General features: G+C 34.5%; 1 protein-coding gene across 6 annotated transcripts in view; it reads right to left on the bottom strand.

Annotated features, from left to right (window-relative positions):
- Nucleotides 1-406: 406 nt before the first annotated feature.
- Nucleotides 407-16,684, bottom strand: part of LOC136039284 (gamma-aminobutyric acid receptor subunit beta-like) — a 191,217-nt gene continuing 174,939 nt past the window's right edge. For all 6 annotated transcript variants that reach the window (XM_065722867.1, XM_065722866.1, XM_065722870.1 and 3 more), the window contains one exon: nucleotides 407-3,744. In XM_065722867.1, coding sequence (XP_065578939.1) covers nucleotides 3,535-3,744 — 210 coding nt within the window. In that variant the 3' untranslated portion in view covers nucleotides 407-3,534. The remainder of the gene's footprint in view (nucleotides 3,745-16,684) is intronic.

Genomic DNA, 16,684 nt, shown 5'->3' with positions numbered 1-16,684 from the left:
TAACCCATAACTATTCTATTTTAATTCAAAAATCAAATACAATCTTTAATTCAAATACAATCTTTTTATACAATACTAATAAGGGGGGTGGGGAGTTAATGCCAGGTTTGCTTCTCACTCAGTTGGACTATCTGTCTTGGCTTTTTCTACAATTAGCCATTACAATTAGCCAACCCCATAACTATTCCGTTGATTTCTGAATGAAAATGGAATAGTTATGGGCATCAAGTCATGGCTAATTGCAGAAAAAGCCAAGACAAACAGTCCATTTGAGTGAGAAGCAAACCTGCCATTAATACCCCCCCCCCCTTATTAGGACTGTAAATAAAGATTGTGTTTGAATTGAAGATTGTGTTTGATTTTTGAATTAAGTTCTGCATTCTATTCGTAAACTGAAAAACAACAATTTTTCTTAAATTGTTATTGCAAGAACAGGTGAGCGTTTAACACAAGTTAACACAGTTGATAGTACACAACATATTCGATTGCTCTACTTCATCAAATCTACCAAATATTTATAATACTTGTTCATAAGTAAATGACAGGTATAAGCAAACACAAACACAAAAAAAAAACATTATTTAGGACATGTCCTAGAGTCACAGCCAATGCCGTATCCAGGATTGTGTTGGGGAGGAGTGGCTGCTTAAAAGACTTAACAAAACACATCAAAAAAATTTTTAATGTATTTCTATGACTTATTTATGAATCAGGCCAAAATTAGGGGAGAGGGCTTAAATAGGGTAATCTCCTTGGATACAGCCCTGGTCACAGTTTACTAGCCAAAAAGCAGTCATTTCTAACATAGAGGAATTTTTTTCTTGTTTTAAATAAGCACAATCATAAGTCCAGAAATTCCAAATGAAAGAATATTGTTTCTCCTTACTCCCTGATGCTAATGTACATCTTATTTTCAGTAATTTTGTGACAAATCTGAAACTTGCAATCTTTGTGGCAAGCTAAAAGCTGATTCAAAAATGTCACATAAGTCGTCATCTTTTTTCTAAAGAAAAAAAACAAACCTATTGGGAAAAGAAGACAGCTATTTGAAACTTAGAACTTCAAATGACCCTTAAGCTACCAATTATTATTAGATACGGGACAAGGTCAAAGGTCCCATTAGACACGGTCCCTACTATACACGGACACAGGATTGATATCTTTTCCCTTTTTCTTATTCTGCGGGTATCAGACTGGGGTATTTAACTGTTGAAAATTTAAAAAGTAATAATTATTACTATGCATGCTGTCTTTCCAGTGAATAAAAACAACCGAAAGCCGCATATATTATGGTAATTTTCGCATTAAAGGTTTTGAGGAGGGGAGAGCGGTCATAGACGTGAATCCTTGGGTGTGCTCTTGGCTTGCAGTTAATATAATTTTAATCTTCAAGGGAAATTGCATATACTACTCTATTACTAGTAACAAGATTTTATTGTGGTTGCAGTGGCAACTGCCAAGAAGGGACTGGGCTTAAAATTAAATTACAGAGAAATAGAGAGTTTACATGTAAAAAGTGTTGTAGCTTAAAGCTTTTCGCTCTATTTACTATAGCTTCATCAAAATAACAAATCAGGTTTTTGTTCTGTCTATTTTCTTAAAATAAAGTCAGTCATAGCCATCAAGACATTTGGTTCTCAATAAAAAAAGACAACAAATATTTGCCAGGCTATATAATTACTCTGGCCAAAAATATTAATATTTCCCAAAAGGATTAAATTATATCCCCCCCCCCCAGATAATAATAAATTGAAAACGGTGCGAATTCAATAACATTTGGGAAAAACTTCAATTTTTTCTGGCAAAAAGCAATATATCTTCAAGTCTTCTTGTAGACTCATTTTCTCTATCTTCCATGGCAAAATTTCTGCTGGACACCCTTGTATAAAAAAAACCTACTTCACTGCTTTTTGGACTCTATACATCACACAAAAAAAACCTCTAAAAATTATCATCACAGGCATGAATTTAAATTAGTATTCACTAAGAAATATCAATTATCTAGTTGATTTGGCTAATATAATCATTTCTTCATTGCCGATCACTCGTCCAAGCGACTGTCCATTTATCTATATAAGCTTGCATCAACAGTATTGAACACACGTTGTTTATTTTGTTAGATTTTTGAACAGCACTTTGACGGATGGCCATACCTAATATTGGAAACACTATACCACTATGGGAACAAACATCATAAGATTTGGAACCATAAATATTCTTAAACCTATTTTGTTAACATATTTACAAAAAGGCCATACCTTCACAAAATTGTGTTATGCGCATTGCATTCATATTGTTAAAAAATTTTGAAAGAAAATACACCAAACAAAGCATTGTTATGTCGGTCTGTAAGCCATATCTTACCGCTTAAGGATGCCCTAAAAGAGGGAGGGGGGTATGCGGATTTATTCCCCTTAGAAGAACAAAAATATGCAAAAAGCATAAATTGGTGTAATACTCGATAAAAAAAAAGAACTATCCTTTCTAGCGAACAATTCTTTCTTTAAACCTTTGCCACCACTATTCCAAATTAATCACGGACTTTAAAATTAAGCTATCTTAAGAGATCCTGTTTTTTTATTTACCTTTCCAAAGTACAGAATATTTCTTGTCCAATTTTAAATGCTTTTGCCCATGACGCGAATATTTTTTTAAAGTTAATAAAAATATATATGACTTTGTCTATTCAATTAGAAATCAAAAATACAAGGGAAAATCAAGTATCGAAGACCGACAAAAATAAATACAAAACTGAAAAGAAATATTCACTGATAGAATTTTATACATCACAATTTTAATTATAAACAAGACAAGTATTACGTTAGTTAAAAACATTCTTATCATTTAAACTGTAAAATCTAAACTCTGAGTTCATACATCTTCTTTACATAAAACGTTTGGAGTCGAAAAATATTGTATACGGGCAAGGTTGTATTCATAGGGGGGGGGGGGAGGGTATGCAAGGTTTGAACTCCCACTCCCCAAGATTTGTGTCTGAATCACGAAAGTGTAACAAAAATATTCATAAACAAATTTTTGATGCGTTTCATAAAGTTGTTTTTTGTAAGCCCCTTTTCCGAATATAATCATGGTTGCGTCCTTGTTTGTGGAGGCCTTTAAAGAGGAAGGCTTTGAATTGATTGAGATGGAGGAGGAGCGTACGTAGCTGTGTTGGTTTCAAGTGGTTTGACGCTGCAGTGAGTTGCTAGCAGTAGTAGTAGTAGTTTTACGGAAATAGTGTATTTGATAAGTTACAGCTACGATCTTTAGAATAAACATCAGTATGCCGTTAGTTACCTCAAGAATATTGCACAGAGCTAGTGAATTTCTAAATTGTAGTATAGTAGAATTCACGTCCATTCACACTGACAAAAATCATAACAGGGCTTAAAATAAGCTTGTCCACCGGGATATCAACTTACAAATCACTGGTTTAACGTAGAATGTTTTGGCATTAGTTCGGTATTCACTGACATTTCGTCTTTGAATTAAAAACCAATAAAAATACTGAAGAAGAATTTCACTTGAGAGTATTTACTCTTTCTTAAAAAATGTAAGGTCTTCAGCCACTACATCAGATATATGGAGATATATGATCCAATACATTAAATTAAAACATATAAAACATACGGGAAAGACTACTCTGGAGTACTTGTCTATGTCTGATGGAGTGACACCATACATCTTATTTAAGTCCTTTCCAGGTGGCAAAAGTGAGGAGACGTCGTCAGGCGTCCCATTAACCTGTAAAGAAAGAAAATATGGATATATATTTTATTAAACGAGCAATTATGGTACATGGGTGTATATATTTGTATATGTATATATATTTTTATATTTGTATATATTTTATATTTTTATATTTTGTATATATTTTATATTAAATACATGTATATATTTTAACTGAAAATGTCCACTTTTTTTTCTCAAAACTAGCATATTAACATTTTCCGGTATGAAAAAACGATCTAGATGGGTTACAACTTTTATAAAATTCGTTTGTCACTCTCAGTCCCCTTAATATACACATACAACTCGTCTTAAAACTGAAATTAGCTGATCAGAACCAACTGCTAGCCTGAAGGTTGGTTATATCCTTTTGGGTTTGATTGAGTCTAATTGTACCCACTCTCAACCTGAAGGTTAGAAGCGGGTATAAACAAAGTAAATTCTTAAAAGTTCCAGTGTGTGTTAAATAATTTTCTGTGCAGTGATTAAAGTACGCAAGAGAATTGTCACATTAAATTGTTTTCACGAGGGTTTTTTAGAGCAATTATAACATCGGCAAAGTTTATTTTTCTATTGTAAAAAAAACACAGTCTAGGCAGGCTACATGACGACCTTAGGAAATTTTGTTTTGAGCCTTACTTTTGGAAAAGAAAATTTCATATGAACGGCATAACAATCATGTGCATTTCTAATCATTGTATTGCCTTTATTAGGTTTTGCTATACTGCTTCAAAATGGTATCTAGAAAGAGATTGGTCGCAATCGATGGACGCGTACTGAAGTGTGCGTGCATTTCTAATGATTAGAAGTGTACATTCACGTGCATTTCTAGTCATTGTATTCCCTTTATTATTTTTTTTATGCTGATTAGTGCAATGGATAGGGCATCGGAGGTGAATTTTTCATTTATGCTTCTTTAATAGTCTAATTTTTGCTATATTTTCTGATGAATGGCGTCACAGATATTTGGAATAATTATAATTAATTGTGGTCAAGATAAAGGTCTGTGCTAAATATTTTAAACAGTATATTGCAATTTAATTTGATTGTTAATTGCAGAGAGTAATTTATCAATATAAATATTCAATCAGTTTCACTGAAAAAATTAAACTAAATTAAAGCTCTTAAAGAAACTCTTTTTTCACTGAGCGAAGCTTGGTTCCCTTGTATTATATTTAGAAACTAATGCATGAAACAAGAATATAAAGGATGCAAGGGCGCATCTAGGAATTTTGTTCGAGAGAGCAGGTTATTCTTTTTTGGTGGAGAGGTTACAAAAAGAAAACTTTAAAAAGCATTTCAGTAATTTGTTTGAATGCTGTTTTTTATGGTAGGCTGCGTTTTAACGAGTCGGACAAAAATTTCTGGGGGAGAGGGAGTTCAGGCCCAGTATACCCCTCCCCTAGACACGGCCTTGAACGAATGTATAACGGTGACATGAAAAATGCAAGTGTCTACATATAATATATAAACTAAAATGATTTTTGGATTAGGATGGTTAATGGAAATTAAAATTTCATTATGATGTCCCAAAGATGCATGAATAATAATAATAATTACTTTTATAACCCCAAAATAATTAAACTGTTGACATTGTGTCGATACCGTGGAGTAAAAGGAAAAAGAAACAGCGAAACTATCACACTAACGAAGATATACACAACTGTTTCCGGATAAAGGAAACAGTTATATATTAAAACTGCGTTCCGGATAAAGCAGGATACGAAAAGCTGCCGACTGTTCCAAATGGTGATGCGTTGTTTTTGGAGTTGGTAGAAAAAAAAAAAAACAGAAATGTAGCTGAGCCCTAGCCTCAAGATCAGCAACATAAATTATGAATCTTGTCATTTACAAGGCAATAAACAGAAACGCATCCCAATCAAGATTCAAGTTTTTGTCAAAACAGACAGCCTAATAAATAGAGCCTAGCCAGCCCGGGTTATAGATTCAGAATTCTGCTTATTTGTCAGCGAAAACATAAGATATTCAAAAATGTGCTTCTAAAATGATACTGTTACTGCGTTATAGTTTCTACGATTGGGCCATTGAGCTCTTAAACTAACACACTTTGTTCAGGTAATCCCATTTTTTTTTAAATCGCAACATCAATATAAGCAAACGAGACACATTCGTCTATTCTTCCCCAGTCAACAGACTTACCAGACTTACCGAGAAACATCAATATAAGCAAACGAGACAAATTCGTCTATTCTTCCCCAATCAAAAGACTTACAAGACTTACCGAGAAACATCAATATAAGAAAACGAGACAAATTCGTCTATTCTTCCCCAATCAACAGACTTACCGGGTGTCAGAACAAAATATAATCTGTGAAGTGTCGTATGAGCAGATCTGCAAACTCTTTTGGGCCCTATTTTGTTAGTGAATTAAAAAAAATGACCTTTTCTTGTATTTTCTTTGTCATTGCAGAAGTAGCATAATTTAGGGTTCATTTCGCAGTGCTACAATTGCTAATCAAATTAATGGATACGAATATCAGCTCTTTAATACGCTACAATAAGTTCATCAGTTTCAACTTTCTAGCTTAAAATATTCTCGTGCTTCACTCTATCATGGAGGAAACACAAAGGAATGGCTGAAGAAGCGCTTTCATCCGAAGAACAAGAGTAAAAACAGAAACATATTTATATTTGTGACAGAAAGTGCTTCTGGCTGAAGGTTCCAGGTGTCTTTAGTTAACTTGGTTACTCAATTCACCAAGTAGAGCTGCGTGTTTACTTTACTTTCTCTGTCACCCTGTTGTTTACAAGAATGCGGAAATAAAACATCGAATGTTTATTTACTGACTGGACAATCTCCAATCAGCCAAGGATTTTTCAACAATAGAAATGCAATCAAAGTCGATAATGTGTTTATCCATTGACTGAAATGTGATTGCTGGTCTTCCACTTTCATCGTGTTTCAATATTTTTCTGAATCAATAGTCTCGATGTGTTCTAGATTTTGTGATAAAATGCCAGCAGCACATAGTGGTTTACTAACAGATAATAGCACAGACAGAGTTATGTGTTAAAAAAACAGCAAATTCTATGATATACAAATAAAATAAACTGGCAAAGTCAAATAGATGGCACACTGCTCTAGGCTGCAACCATGCAGTCGTACAGAATTGTATATTGAAGAATCGTACGGATGGTGAATTCAAATTTACTGTTCACTTCACTTTCAAAGGTTTAACAGAAGAAAATCTAATTTTAGAACTGATAGATGACAGAAAAAAAAACCCCAAAAACATAAATATAAATACAAAAATTTACCTGAGCTAATGTTCTGAAATAAGAAGTATAAACCATTTTTACAATGAACAACGTTCACCTATTATCTTGATGATAAATCTCTGGGGTCTATATCTAGTATGGACGTATGGTGAGAAATTGGAAGTTAAAAAAAATTCTTGTACATTTTCATAATATATATATATATATATATATATATATATATAAATGAGAAAGTCAAACAGGAATTCAAATAGATGGCACATAGCTGTAGGCTGCAACCATGCAGTCGCATAGAATTGTTACAAACATGAAGAATAAAAATATATAAAGGAAAAAGATTTGAGCTTAACTGACATAACCTTACTTTATTACGAGTCTGAAAAAGTTTTCAGCTTAAACTACACGCAAAGTAACAACCTTCCAATACTACTACATGCCCCAAGTTTAGAATCACTGAATTAAGAGACGTACATGAACAATTCCTGTGAATGTTTAGGGTAGACGGGAGAAACGTAGGGGTGGAAATCAGATTCACCAAATAAGGAAAATAAAATAAGTAATAATATTGAGATTGTTAGGGCTTTGGACCGCAAACCATGTGTTTTTACCATGGTGTTTTGTGTTTTGTGTTTTTAATATACTCAAAAGAATAAAAAGAATTCGTGTACATTTTCGTAACAACACTGTGCGACTGCACGTTTACAGCCTAGTGCAGTGTGCCATCTATTTGACTTCTTGTTTGACTGTGCCATCTATTTGACTTCTTGTTTGACTGTGCCAGTTATTTGATGTATATATCATTTAATTTGCTGCATTTTTAACACATAACTCAGTGATATTATCTGCTAGTAAACCTCTATGTGCTGCTGACATTTTAACCCATGATTTAATTTCAGGAAATCAAATTTTAGCATAAAAAACAAGATGGCGATCAGGGGGCAACATCCCCCATATACACTATAATTTCTGTTTGTTTTAAGTTTTAATTTTGATCCTTACAGTTGAAAAACGTGTTTTATTATTTAAATGCTGATCGTTTTTTTTATAGAAATGCCCGGAAACCTGGCTCCACCTCCACAGAAAAATTCCTCCTCCCCACAGAAATAGCCTCTAGATAATTCAATTCCTGTGAAACATTTCCCGGGACAATTACCTTAACATCTCGAATAAAACTGAGTCGGCAAAGAGAAAGCAAGATATTTATAAAGTAATTTTGTATAGGAATTCTGGAAAATTCACTCACTTAAAATTTTTCCTGAAAATTTCAGCCCCTGTAAACTTGCTTTTCCATAGAAAATGTTCCCTTTACAAAATTGCCTTGGCATAGAATTCGACCCCGTCTCCACCCAAATAATGTATATACACATCCCAATAACAAATATTGCACGTAAACAATGGGTATATTTTATAACTTAAAGACCTTTTCCCAGGGGTTATGGGGTGTCAGTTAATCTCCAAATGCATTGTGATTGGGTCTACCAAGTAGCCTATGCTAAAAAATGGATATCTCAAAATTTTCACCAAAATATTTCGAGAAAACAATGAGCCCTTCAATCTTTTTGGTTACTTTGAAAGGGCACTAGAAAATTTTCTTTTGAATCTGGGCTCTCTCCCTATACTCTAGGATCATACGATCACCCCTGTGGAAAAAATAAAACGAACTAATAAATACGCATCCGTGGTCTTTCTTTTGGCAAAACACAAAATTCCACGTTGTTGCAGATAGGATATTGAAACCTCTAAAATTACTTTGAATCATCTGGTGTGATTTTTATTAAGATTATTTTACTTTTAGGGGGGTTTTCTGCCCTTTTCCGAAAATCAGGCAAATTTTCTTAGGCTTGTAGCCTTTGATAGGTAACACTAAACTTAATGAAAGTTTATATTTGGAATCAGCATAATAAGCCAATTATTTGGATCTATTGGTCACAAAATTTCGCTTTTTTAGAGTTTTAGTTATTATTGTGCCGAGTCGCTCCTTACTTACAGTTCATTAACACAAGCTGCCTGATATATTAATTTCCTTAAACTGTTCTTTTTCTTATTTTTGCTGTCTTATTAGCCTGCTAATAAACAACTTCATTTGTTTTCGATATTTTTATTTCATTTTAATTATGAATAAATATTTGTTTTTTGATACGTGTAGCTACAGAAAATATCTCCAAACAGAAGTGAAGAGCTCGATTAAGCCAAAAATGGGTAGAAAAATTCAAATAATCGTCAAAGCGTAAAACTACCATAAATCACCATTAATAAATGCATTAAACCCAAAACGAACAGATGAATAAATAACCAATGCAAACTCAAAACGAGCAAAAATTAACATGAATGGGACTGACATCCTCCACACCTTCCCAAGACCAAACCATAATTTCCACTTTAATGAAAACAAAAACAAGAACGTGCGCATTAAACTGACAATCCACATATATTCGTTTTTCTTTCTTTTTTGTTTGGAAAGTGCAAATTATTTTTTGAGTTGAGAAGACAAGGGGGTTTTCAGCTCTACTCTTTTTAATTTTTATTCGTTTTGAGTTTGACTAGGTACATTTTCTCTTCTTCTTTTTCTTTAATTTGACGCCTGCTACTTCCAAAAATTGCAGAGGTTGATGTGGAAATTTTATCAACAACAATGGATTTGCGTTTTTCAAACCCAACTCAAATAAAATTCTAAAATTCAGAAATCCTATTTTTCACTGGGGGGGGGGGATTTTCAACGGGGTTATTTTGCTGCGCGGTATTGAAAATACTGTGGTAGGTATTTTCTGTGGTGGCAATTTCTGGGGGGGATATTTTCTGCGGGGGATATTTTCAACGAGGGGGATTTTCTGGAGGGTATTTTTCTGTGGTGTATTTTCCGAAGAGGTAATCACCTAAAACAAAACTAAACACCATGTATATTAAGCGTTATTAGTGCCTTCCTCTTTTAACATAAAGCCAAAACTACTACTACCAACAAGTTTCATTCGTAGATTTTCTCAAGAACTGTCAAATTGTGTTGTCATCATTGCATGGCACTTCCGATAAATATTAAATAATTAATAATTCTTGCGAAACGTAAAAATTAGAAGAAACATCTATTGATTTCTCAACATCCTCTCAGGAAACCAAGAAATACCGCCGGGAAATGATTTTCCTTAGAAAATCAGGCGCCTGGCTTTGATAAAAGACCGCCAATTAGGAAACACCTGTAAACGAAGCGAAGAACTTCCAAGCAGGATAAACTGTTAAAGAACTTCAAAAGTGCCAAATATTTAATTCTTAGCCATCTCCAGTTGCGGTACTGCAAGAGATTGGTTCCGGTGATACGAAGTCTGGCAGTAGATACATCCTACATCTCTCTTTCATCTGCCATGTCTTTAACGGTATTTTACCGCAAAGAAACAGGTTAGCGGATTTTTTTTTTTGCCATTCTTAATTGTCAAATTAATTTTCAAATATAATATCAAAACAGATGTTAGAGACAACAGTATTCAAAACAGGTTTCCTTTTTACCCATTTTTCATAATTTGCAAGGAAGCAATTTCCTTCCTTAAGAGTGACACCGATTCACAAAAACATAGGGGGGGGGGGGGAAGGCAAAAGTTTTTTTTCAATATTTTTATATAATCGTTTAGCATAATTGTGTATTTCATTACCAGAAGTAAATAAATTTAGGAAACACTTAGGAACTAATTTTGAATAATACTTTACATGAATAATGCTTGATAAAAATTTTCCTTGACCTGACATGGAGATAATATTTAACTATCAAACAGTTCGTGGTAAGGAACTGCAGTAAGGAGCGACCCGGCTCAATAGTTACCGAAGTTCTAAACAAGAGCTAAGAGCTCAACTTGTGACGAGGTCAGAAGAGCTAAGAGCCAAGAGCTCATATGGCATGAGCACTAGCAAAATTTTGAAAATCAATAGATTGATTTAAAAGGAAAATCAGAGGCTTAATACAGGTCGGGATTTAAAACAAGAGCTCTGAGACACGAAGCCCTTCTAAATATCAAAATTCATTAAAATCCGGTCACCCACTCGTAAGTTGAAAATAACTCATTTTTTCAAATTTTTCCTCTCCCTTCAGCCCCCCAGATGGTCGAATCGAGGAAAACCACTCTATCAAATCAATTTGTGCAGGTCCCTGACACACGTACCAATTTTTATCGTCCTAGCACGTCCAGAAGCACCAAACTCGCCAACGCACTGGATCCCCCTAACTCCCCTAAAGAGAGCAGATCCACTCCAGTTATGTCAATCACGTATCTACGACATTTGCTTATTCTACCCAACAAGTTTCATCCCGAACTCTCCACTCTAAGTGTTTTCCAAGATTTCCAGTTTCCCCCTAAACTCCCAACGACTCTCACCAAATATGGCCAGGATGTAGAATAAAAGCTCTGAAGCACAAGATACTTCTAAATATAAAATTTCATTAAGATCTGATCACCCGTTCGTAAGTTACAAACACCTCCTTTCTTCTAATTTTTCCGAATTACCCCCTCCCCCCAACTCCCCCAAAGAGAGCAGATCCAGTCCGGTTATGTCAATTACGTGTCTTGGACTAGTGCTTAGTCTTCCCACCAAGTTTCATCCTGATCTCTCCCCTCTAAGCGTTTTTCAAGATTCCCCCCCCCCCCAACTCTCCCCAATAACACTGGATCCAATCAGGATTTAAATTAAGAGATCTGAGTTACGAGGTCCTTCTAAATATTAATTTAAATTTAGATCCGATCACTCCTAAGTTGAAAATACCTGATTTTTTCTAATTTTTCAGAATTAACCCTTCCCCTACCCCCCCCCCCCAAAGAGAGCGGATCTATTCCAGTTATATCACGTATCTAGTACTTATCGTTATTTTTCCAACCAAATTTCATCCGAATCCCTCCACTCTAAGCGTTTACCAAGATTTTAGATTTCCCCTCCGACTCCCCCCAATGTCACCGGATCCATTTTGGATTTGAAATTAGATCTCTGAGACAGGATATCCTTCTAGATGTCAAATTTCATTAAGATTTGATCAGCCGTTCGTAAGTTAAAAATACCTCTTTATTTCTAATTTTTCCGAACTAAACGTCCCCCCCCAGATATTCGAATCGGGAAAACAACCATTTATAATGTAATCTTGTCTGGTTTCTGATGAACCTGCCGAATTTCATCGTCCTAGCTTATCTGGAAGTGCCAAAACTAGCAAAACCGGGACCAACAGACATACCGACAGAATTTGCGATCGCTATATGTCACTTGGTAAATACCAAGTGCCATAAAAACTGAATTTTGATACCAATATATACATCAAAGGAATTAAATTTTTATGCTGATTTTAAACATATAAGTTTCATTAAGTTTAGTCCTACCCAAGAAAGTTATGAGACTCAGAAAAGTTGCCTTATTTTTGAAAAATTATTTTCCCCTTAAAAGTAATACAATCTTAATGAGAACTACACCATCATATTCAGCTTATCAGAAAACCCTATTGTAGAAGATTCAAGCTCCTATCTGCAAAAATGTGGAACTTTGTATTTTTCGCCAGAAGAAAGATCACAGATGCGTGTTTTTTTTTTTTTTTTTTTTTTTCAGGGGTTATCATATCAACCCAGTGGTCTTAAAGTGTCGCAATAGGTTACATTCTAACAGAAATTAAAGCTTTGTGTGCCCTTTTTAAATGACAAAAAAACTGGGGGGCAACTAGGCTCCTTCCTCAGCTCATTTTTATCTCAAAGTCACCGGATAATTAATTAATTTGAGACGGATAATTAATTTGAGATAGCCATTTTGTTGAGCATTGTCGAAAACTAAATAAATATGTCTTTCAAGACAACTTAAACCCCCACAGTCCCCGGGGGAAGGGCTGCAAGTTACGAACTTTGCCCATTGCTTACATATACCATTGGCTATTGACGAAGTATAATGATGTTTTCAGGGGGTATTTTTATTGTTGTGGAGGGGGGGGGGTCAGAGATAACCTTAGAGATCTTTCCATGGAGGAATTAGTCATGGAGGGAGAGAATTTCCATTAAGGGGGCGCTTGATTTTCCAGCATTATTTATACAAAAATCAGAAATTAATAAAAAAACAAGTTTTTTCAACTGAAAATAAGGAGCAACATTAGAACTTAAAACAAACAGAAATCATTACGCATATGAGGGGGTTCGTCCTCTGGTCAATACCTCGCTCTTTACGCTCAAGTATTTTTAGTAATTTCAAAAGAGCTAGTTCCTTTTTGAGTAAATAAAAAAAAATTGAGAGCAACTAGGCCCCCTCCCCCATCGTTTTTATCTCAAAATCGTCCGATCAAAACTTTGAGAAAGCCATTTAGCCAAAATAAAAGGAATTTTAATATCTATCTTTCGCTTTAATTATTCATGTACGGTGAGCCAAAATCAAATCTTCAGTAATTCAAAAAGGTTCAGAAATTAAATCAATTTTTTTTTTCAATTGAAAAAAAGGAACAATAGGACTTCAGACAAACATAAATCATTACGTATATGAGAGGGTTCGTTCCCTCTTCATTACCTCGCTCTTTACACTAAAGTATTTTTAGTAATTTCGAAAGAGCTATTTATTCTAATTAAAGGTCATTTGTGTTTCAGAGGTCATTCTTAAAGAATTGGAACAAAATTTGAACTTTAGTATCAAGAATGAGCTATTGACGAGGGGACCAATCCCCTTCCCCCGATAAACGAAAGAAAAATATATGAATATAGGAAGTTCGTTATGTAAGTTAATTTGTAAGTTACGTATATTTATTACTAATAATGAGGCTAAAAATAAATTTCAAAGTTCTAGTGGCCTTTTTAAGTAACCAAAAAAATTTGAGGGTAACCAGGTCCCCTCAACCGCCCCTTTTTTCCTCAAAATCATCCGATCAAAACTTGAGAAAGCCTGCATTAATTCAAAAACGTTCAGAAATTAAATAAAAAAGACAAGTTTTTTTAACTGAAAGTAAAGAGAGACATTAGAACTTAAAAACAACAAAAATTATTCTGTATATAAAAGGGACTGTCCCCTCCTCAAAGCCCCGCTCTTTACGCTAAAGTTTCACTCTTTCTCACAACTCTTTTTTCTAAAACAATAAAAAAAACTTTAGCGGAAAGAGCGGGATGTTGAGGAAGGGACAGTCCCTTCCATATATTAAATAAAAAAACAAGTTTTTTTAAATGAAAGTAAGGAGCAACATTAAAACTTAAAACGAACAGAAATTACTCCGTATATGAAAGGGGCTGTTCCTCCTCAACACCCCGCTCTTTACGCTAAAGTTTCACTGTTTCTCTTAACTCTATTTTTAAAACAGTAAGAAACTTTAGCATAAAGAGCGGGGCATTGAGGAGGAAAATCCCCTTTTATATACAGAGTAATTTCTGTTCGTTTTAAGTTTTAATGTTGCTCCTTACTTTCATTTAAAAAACTTGTTTTTTATTTAATTTCTGGACGTTTTTGAATTAATGCATATTTTGATCTTGGCTCTCCGCACATAAATAATTAAAACGAAATTTGCATATTAATTAATTGCAATTAATCGGGAGATTTTGAGAAAAAAGGAGCGAGAGAGGATGCCTAGTTGCCCTCCAATTTTTGGATTACTTATAAAAAGCAGCTACAACTTTTAATTTTTTACAAACGTTTTAATTGGTAAAAAATATACATAACTTACGAATTAATTTACGTAACAACTTCTATATTCGTATGTTTTTATTACGTGTACGAAGGGGTTCGACCCTCTTCGATACCTCGTTCTTTACCCTAAAGCTTAAATTTTGTCCCTATTCCTCAAGAATGAGCTCTGAATCACAAAAGCCGTAGAATAAACAGTTGAAATTACTAAAAATACTTTAGCGTAAAGAGTGAGGTATAAAGAGGAGGTAAACCCCTCATTTGCGTTATAATTTTTGTTCGTTTTAAGTTTTAATGCTGCCCCTTACTTCCAGTAGAAAAAACTTTTCATATTTTTGTTCCTTGTTTTTTCAAATAATGCTGGAAAATCCTGCGCTCCCTTCATTGAAATTCTCTTCCCCCATGACAAGTTCCTCCATGGAAACATCCTCCCACGTAACCCCCCTCAAATCTCCCCCTAAACAGAAAAATACCCCTGAAAACGTCAATACACTTCGCAGTAACCATTACTATACGTAAACACAGGTCAAAGTTTGTAACTTGCAGCCCCTCCCACGGTGACCACGGGGGAGTAAGTTGTCCCTAAAGACATGGTAATTAGGTTTATCGACTATGGTGAATAAAATGGATATCTCAGAATTTTGATCCAGTGACTTTTAGGGAAAAATGAGCGTAGGAGGGGGCCTAGGTGCCCTCCATTTTTTTGGTCACTTAAAAAGGGCACTAGAACTGTTAGTTTCCGTTAGAAAGCCCTCGCGCGACATTCTAGGACCACTCAGTCGATACGATCACCCCTGGGAAAAAAACGGAAAAACAAACAAAAAAACAAATCAACACACATCCGTGATCTGTCTTCTGGCAAAAAATGTGAAATTCCACATTTTTGTAGATAGGAGCTTGAAACTTCTACAGTAGGGTTCTCTGATACGCTGAATCTAATGGTGTGATTTTCGTTAAGATTGTATGACTTTTAGGGGTGTTTCCCCTATTTTCTAAAATGAGGCACATTTTCTCAGGCTCGTAATGTTTGATGGGTATAACTGAAGTTGATGAAACTTATATATTTAAAATCAGCATTAAAATACAATTCTTTCGATGTAACTATTGGTATCAAAATTCGATTTTTTAGAGTTTCGGTTACTATTGAGCCGGTTCGCTCCATACTACAGTTCGTTACCACGAACTGTTTGACTAAATAATTTTTGTTCGTTTGAAGTTTCAATGTCGCTCCTTACTTTCAGTTAAAAAAAATTATTTAATATGGAGATCTAATTGATGTTTCATTGCTATTTCCGGTCATCACTCGCAGTATCATGCTCTGCATGACACGCAGTTGCTTCAAGTGGACTGAAAACGCACTAGACCATATGCTCCCACAATCAACCAAACACAGGCAGACTAAACAGGAATAAATTAATCTTATCTTGCAGTTTTACAACTAATAACAGATATACGATTTTTTAATTAAGACACTCATCAACAATAACACCAATGTATCTGATTTTATTGGTACGTCTGACTACATAATTACCTATATGTATAACAGTGATCCAACGGTAATTATTAGAAGACCTACCATACATAAGAAACGCTGATTTATTATGATTTAACAGAAGTTTTTTTTACCATCATGCACTTATCTATTCATAACTATGCACTTGTGTATCCACTTATCTACCCATTTTCATTATTTCTATCAAATGAGCTACAGTCTTTGCTGCCATAGTAAAATGGTGTCATCAGCAAAACTTGAAAGGATAGCCTTAGAATTAGTATATAAACTTTGATTATTATTAATTGAACTCAATACAATAAAGATCAAGTCATTCATATGTATTGGGAATAACAGATGGCCTAAAACAGAGCTCTGGGGTACACCAAACTCAAATTAGCTCCACTTAGCTTGACTTTGCTCAAATTAGCCCCAGACATTTCTACATACAGTGTCCTACCACTCAAAGGAGATTCAAGCAGCTTCAATTCGTTTTCTCCAATACCCCAATTTTCTAGCTTCCCCAATAGTATTACATGGTCAACAGTGTCGAACGCTTTTAAAATACCTAAGAAAATAGACGCCACTTTAAAACCCTGGTCTAGAGCTACTACTACTACTACT

Source organism: Artemia franciscana, chromosome 19 (assembly GCF_032884065.1).
Source record: "Artemia franciscana chromosome 19, ASM3288406v1, whole genome shotgun sequence".
NCBI lineage: Eukaryota > Metazoa > Arthropoda > Branchiopoda > Anostraca > Artemiidae > Artemia > Artemia franciscana.
This window is presented reverse-complemented; position numbering and strand designations above follow the sequence as displayed.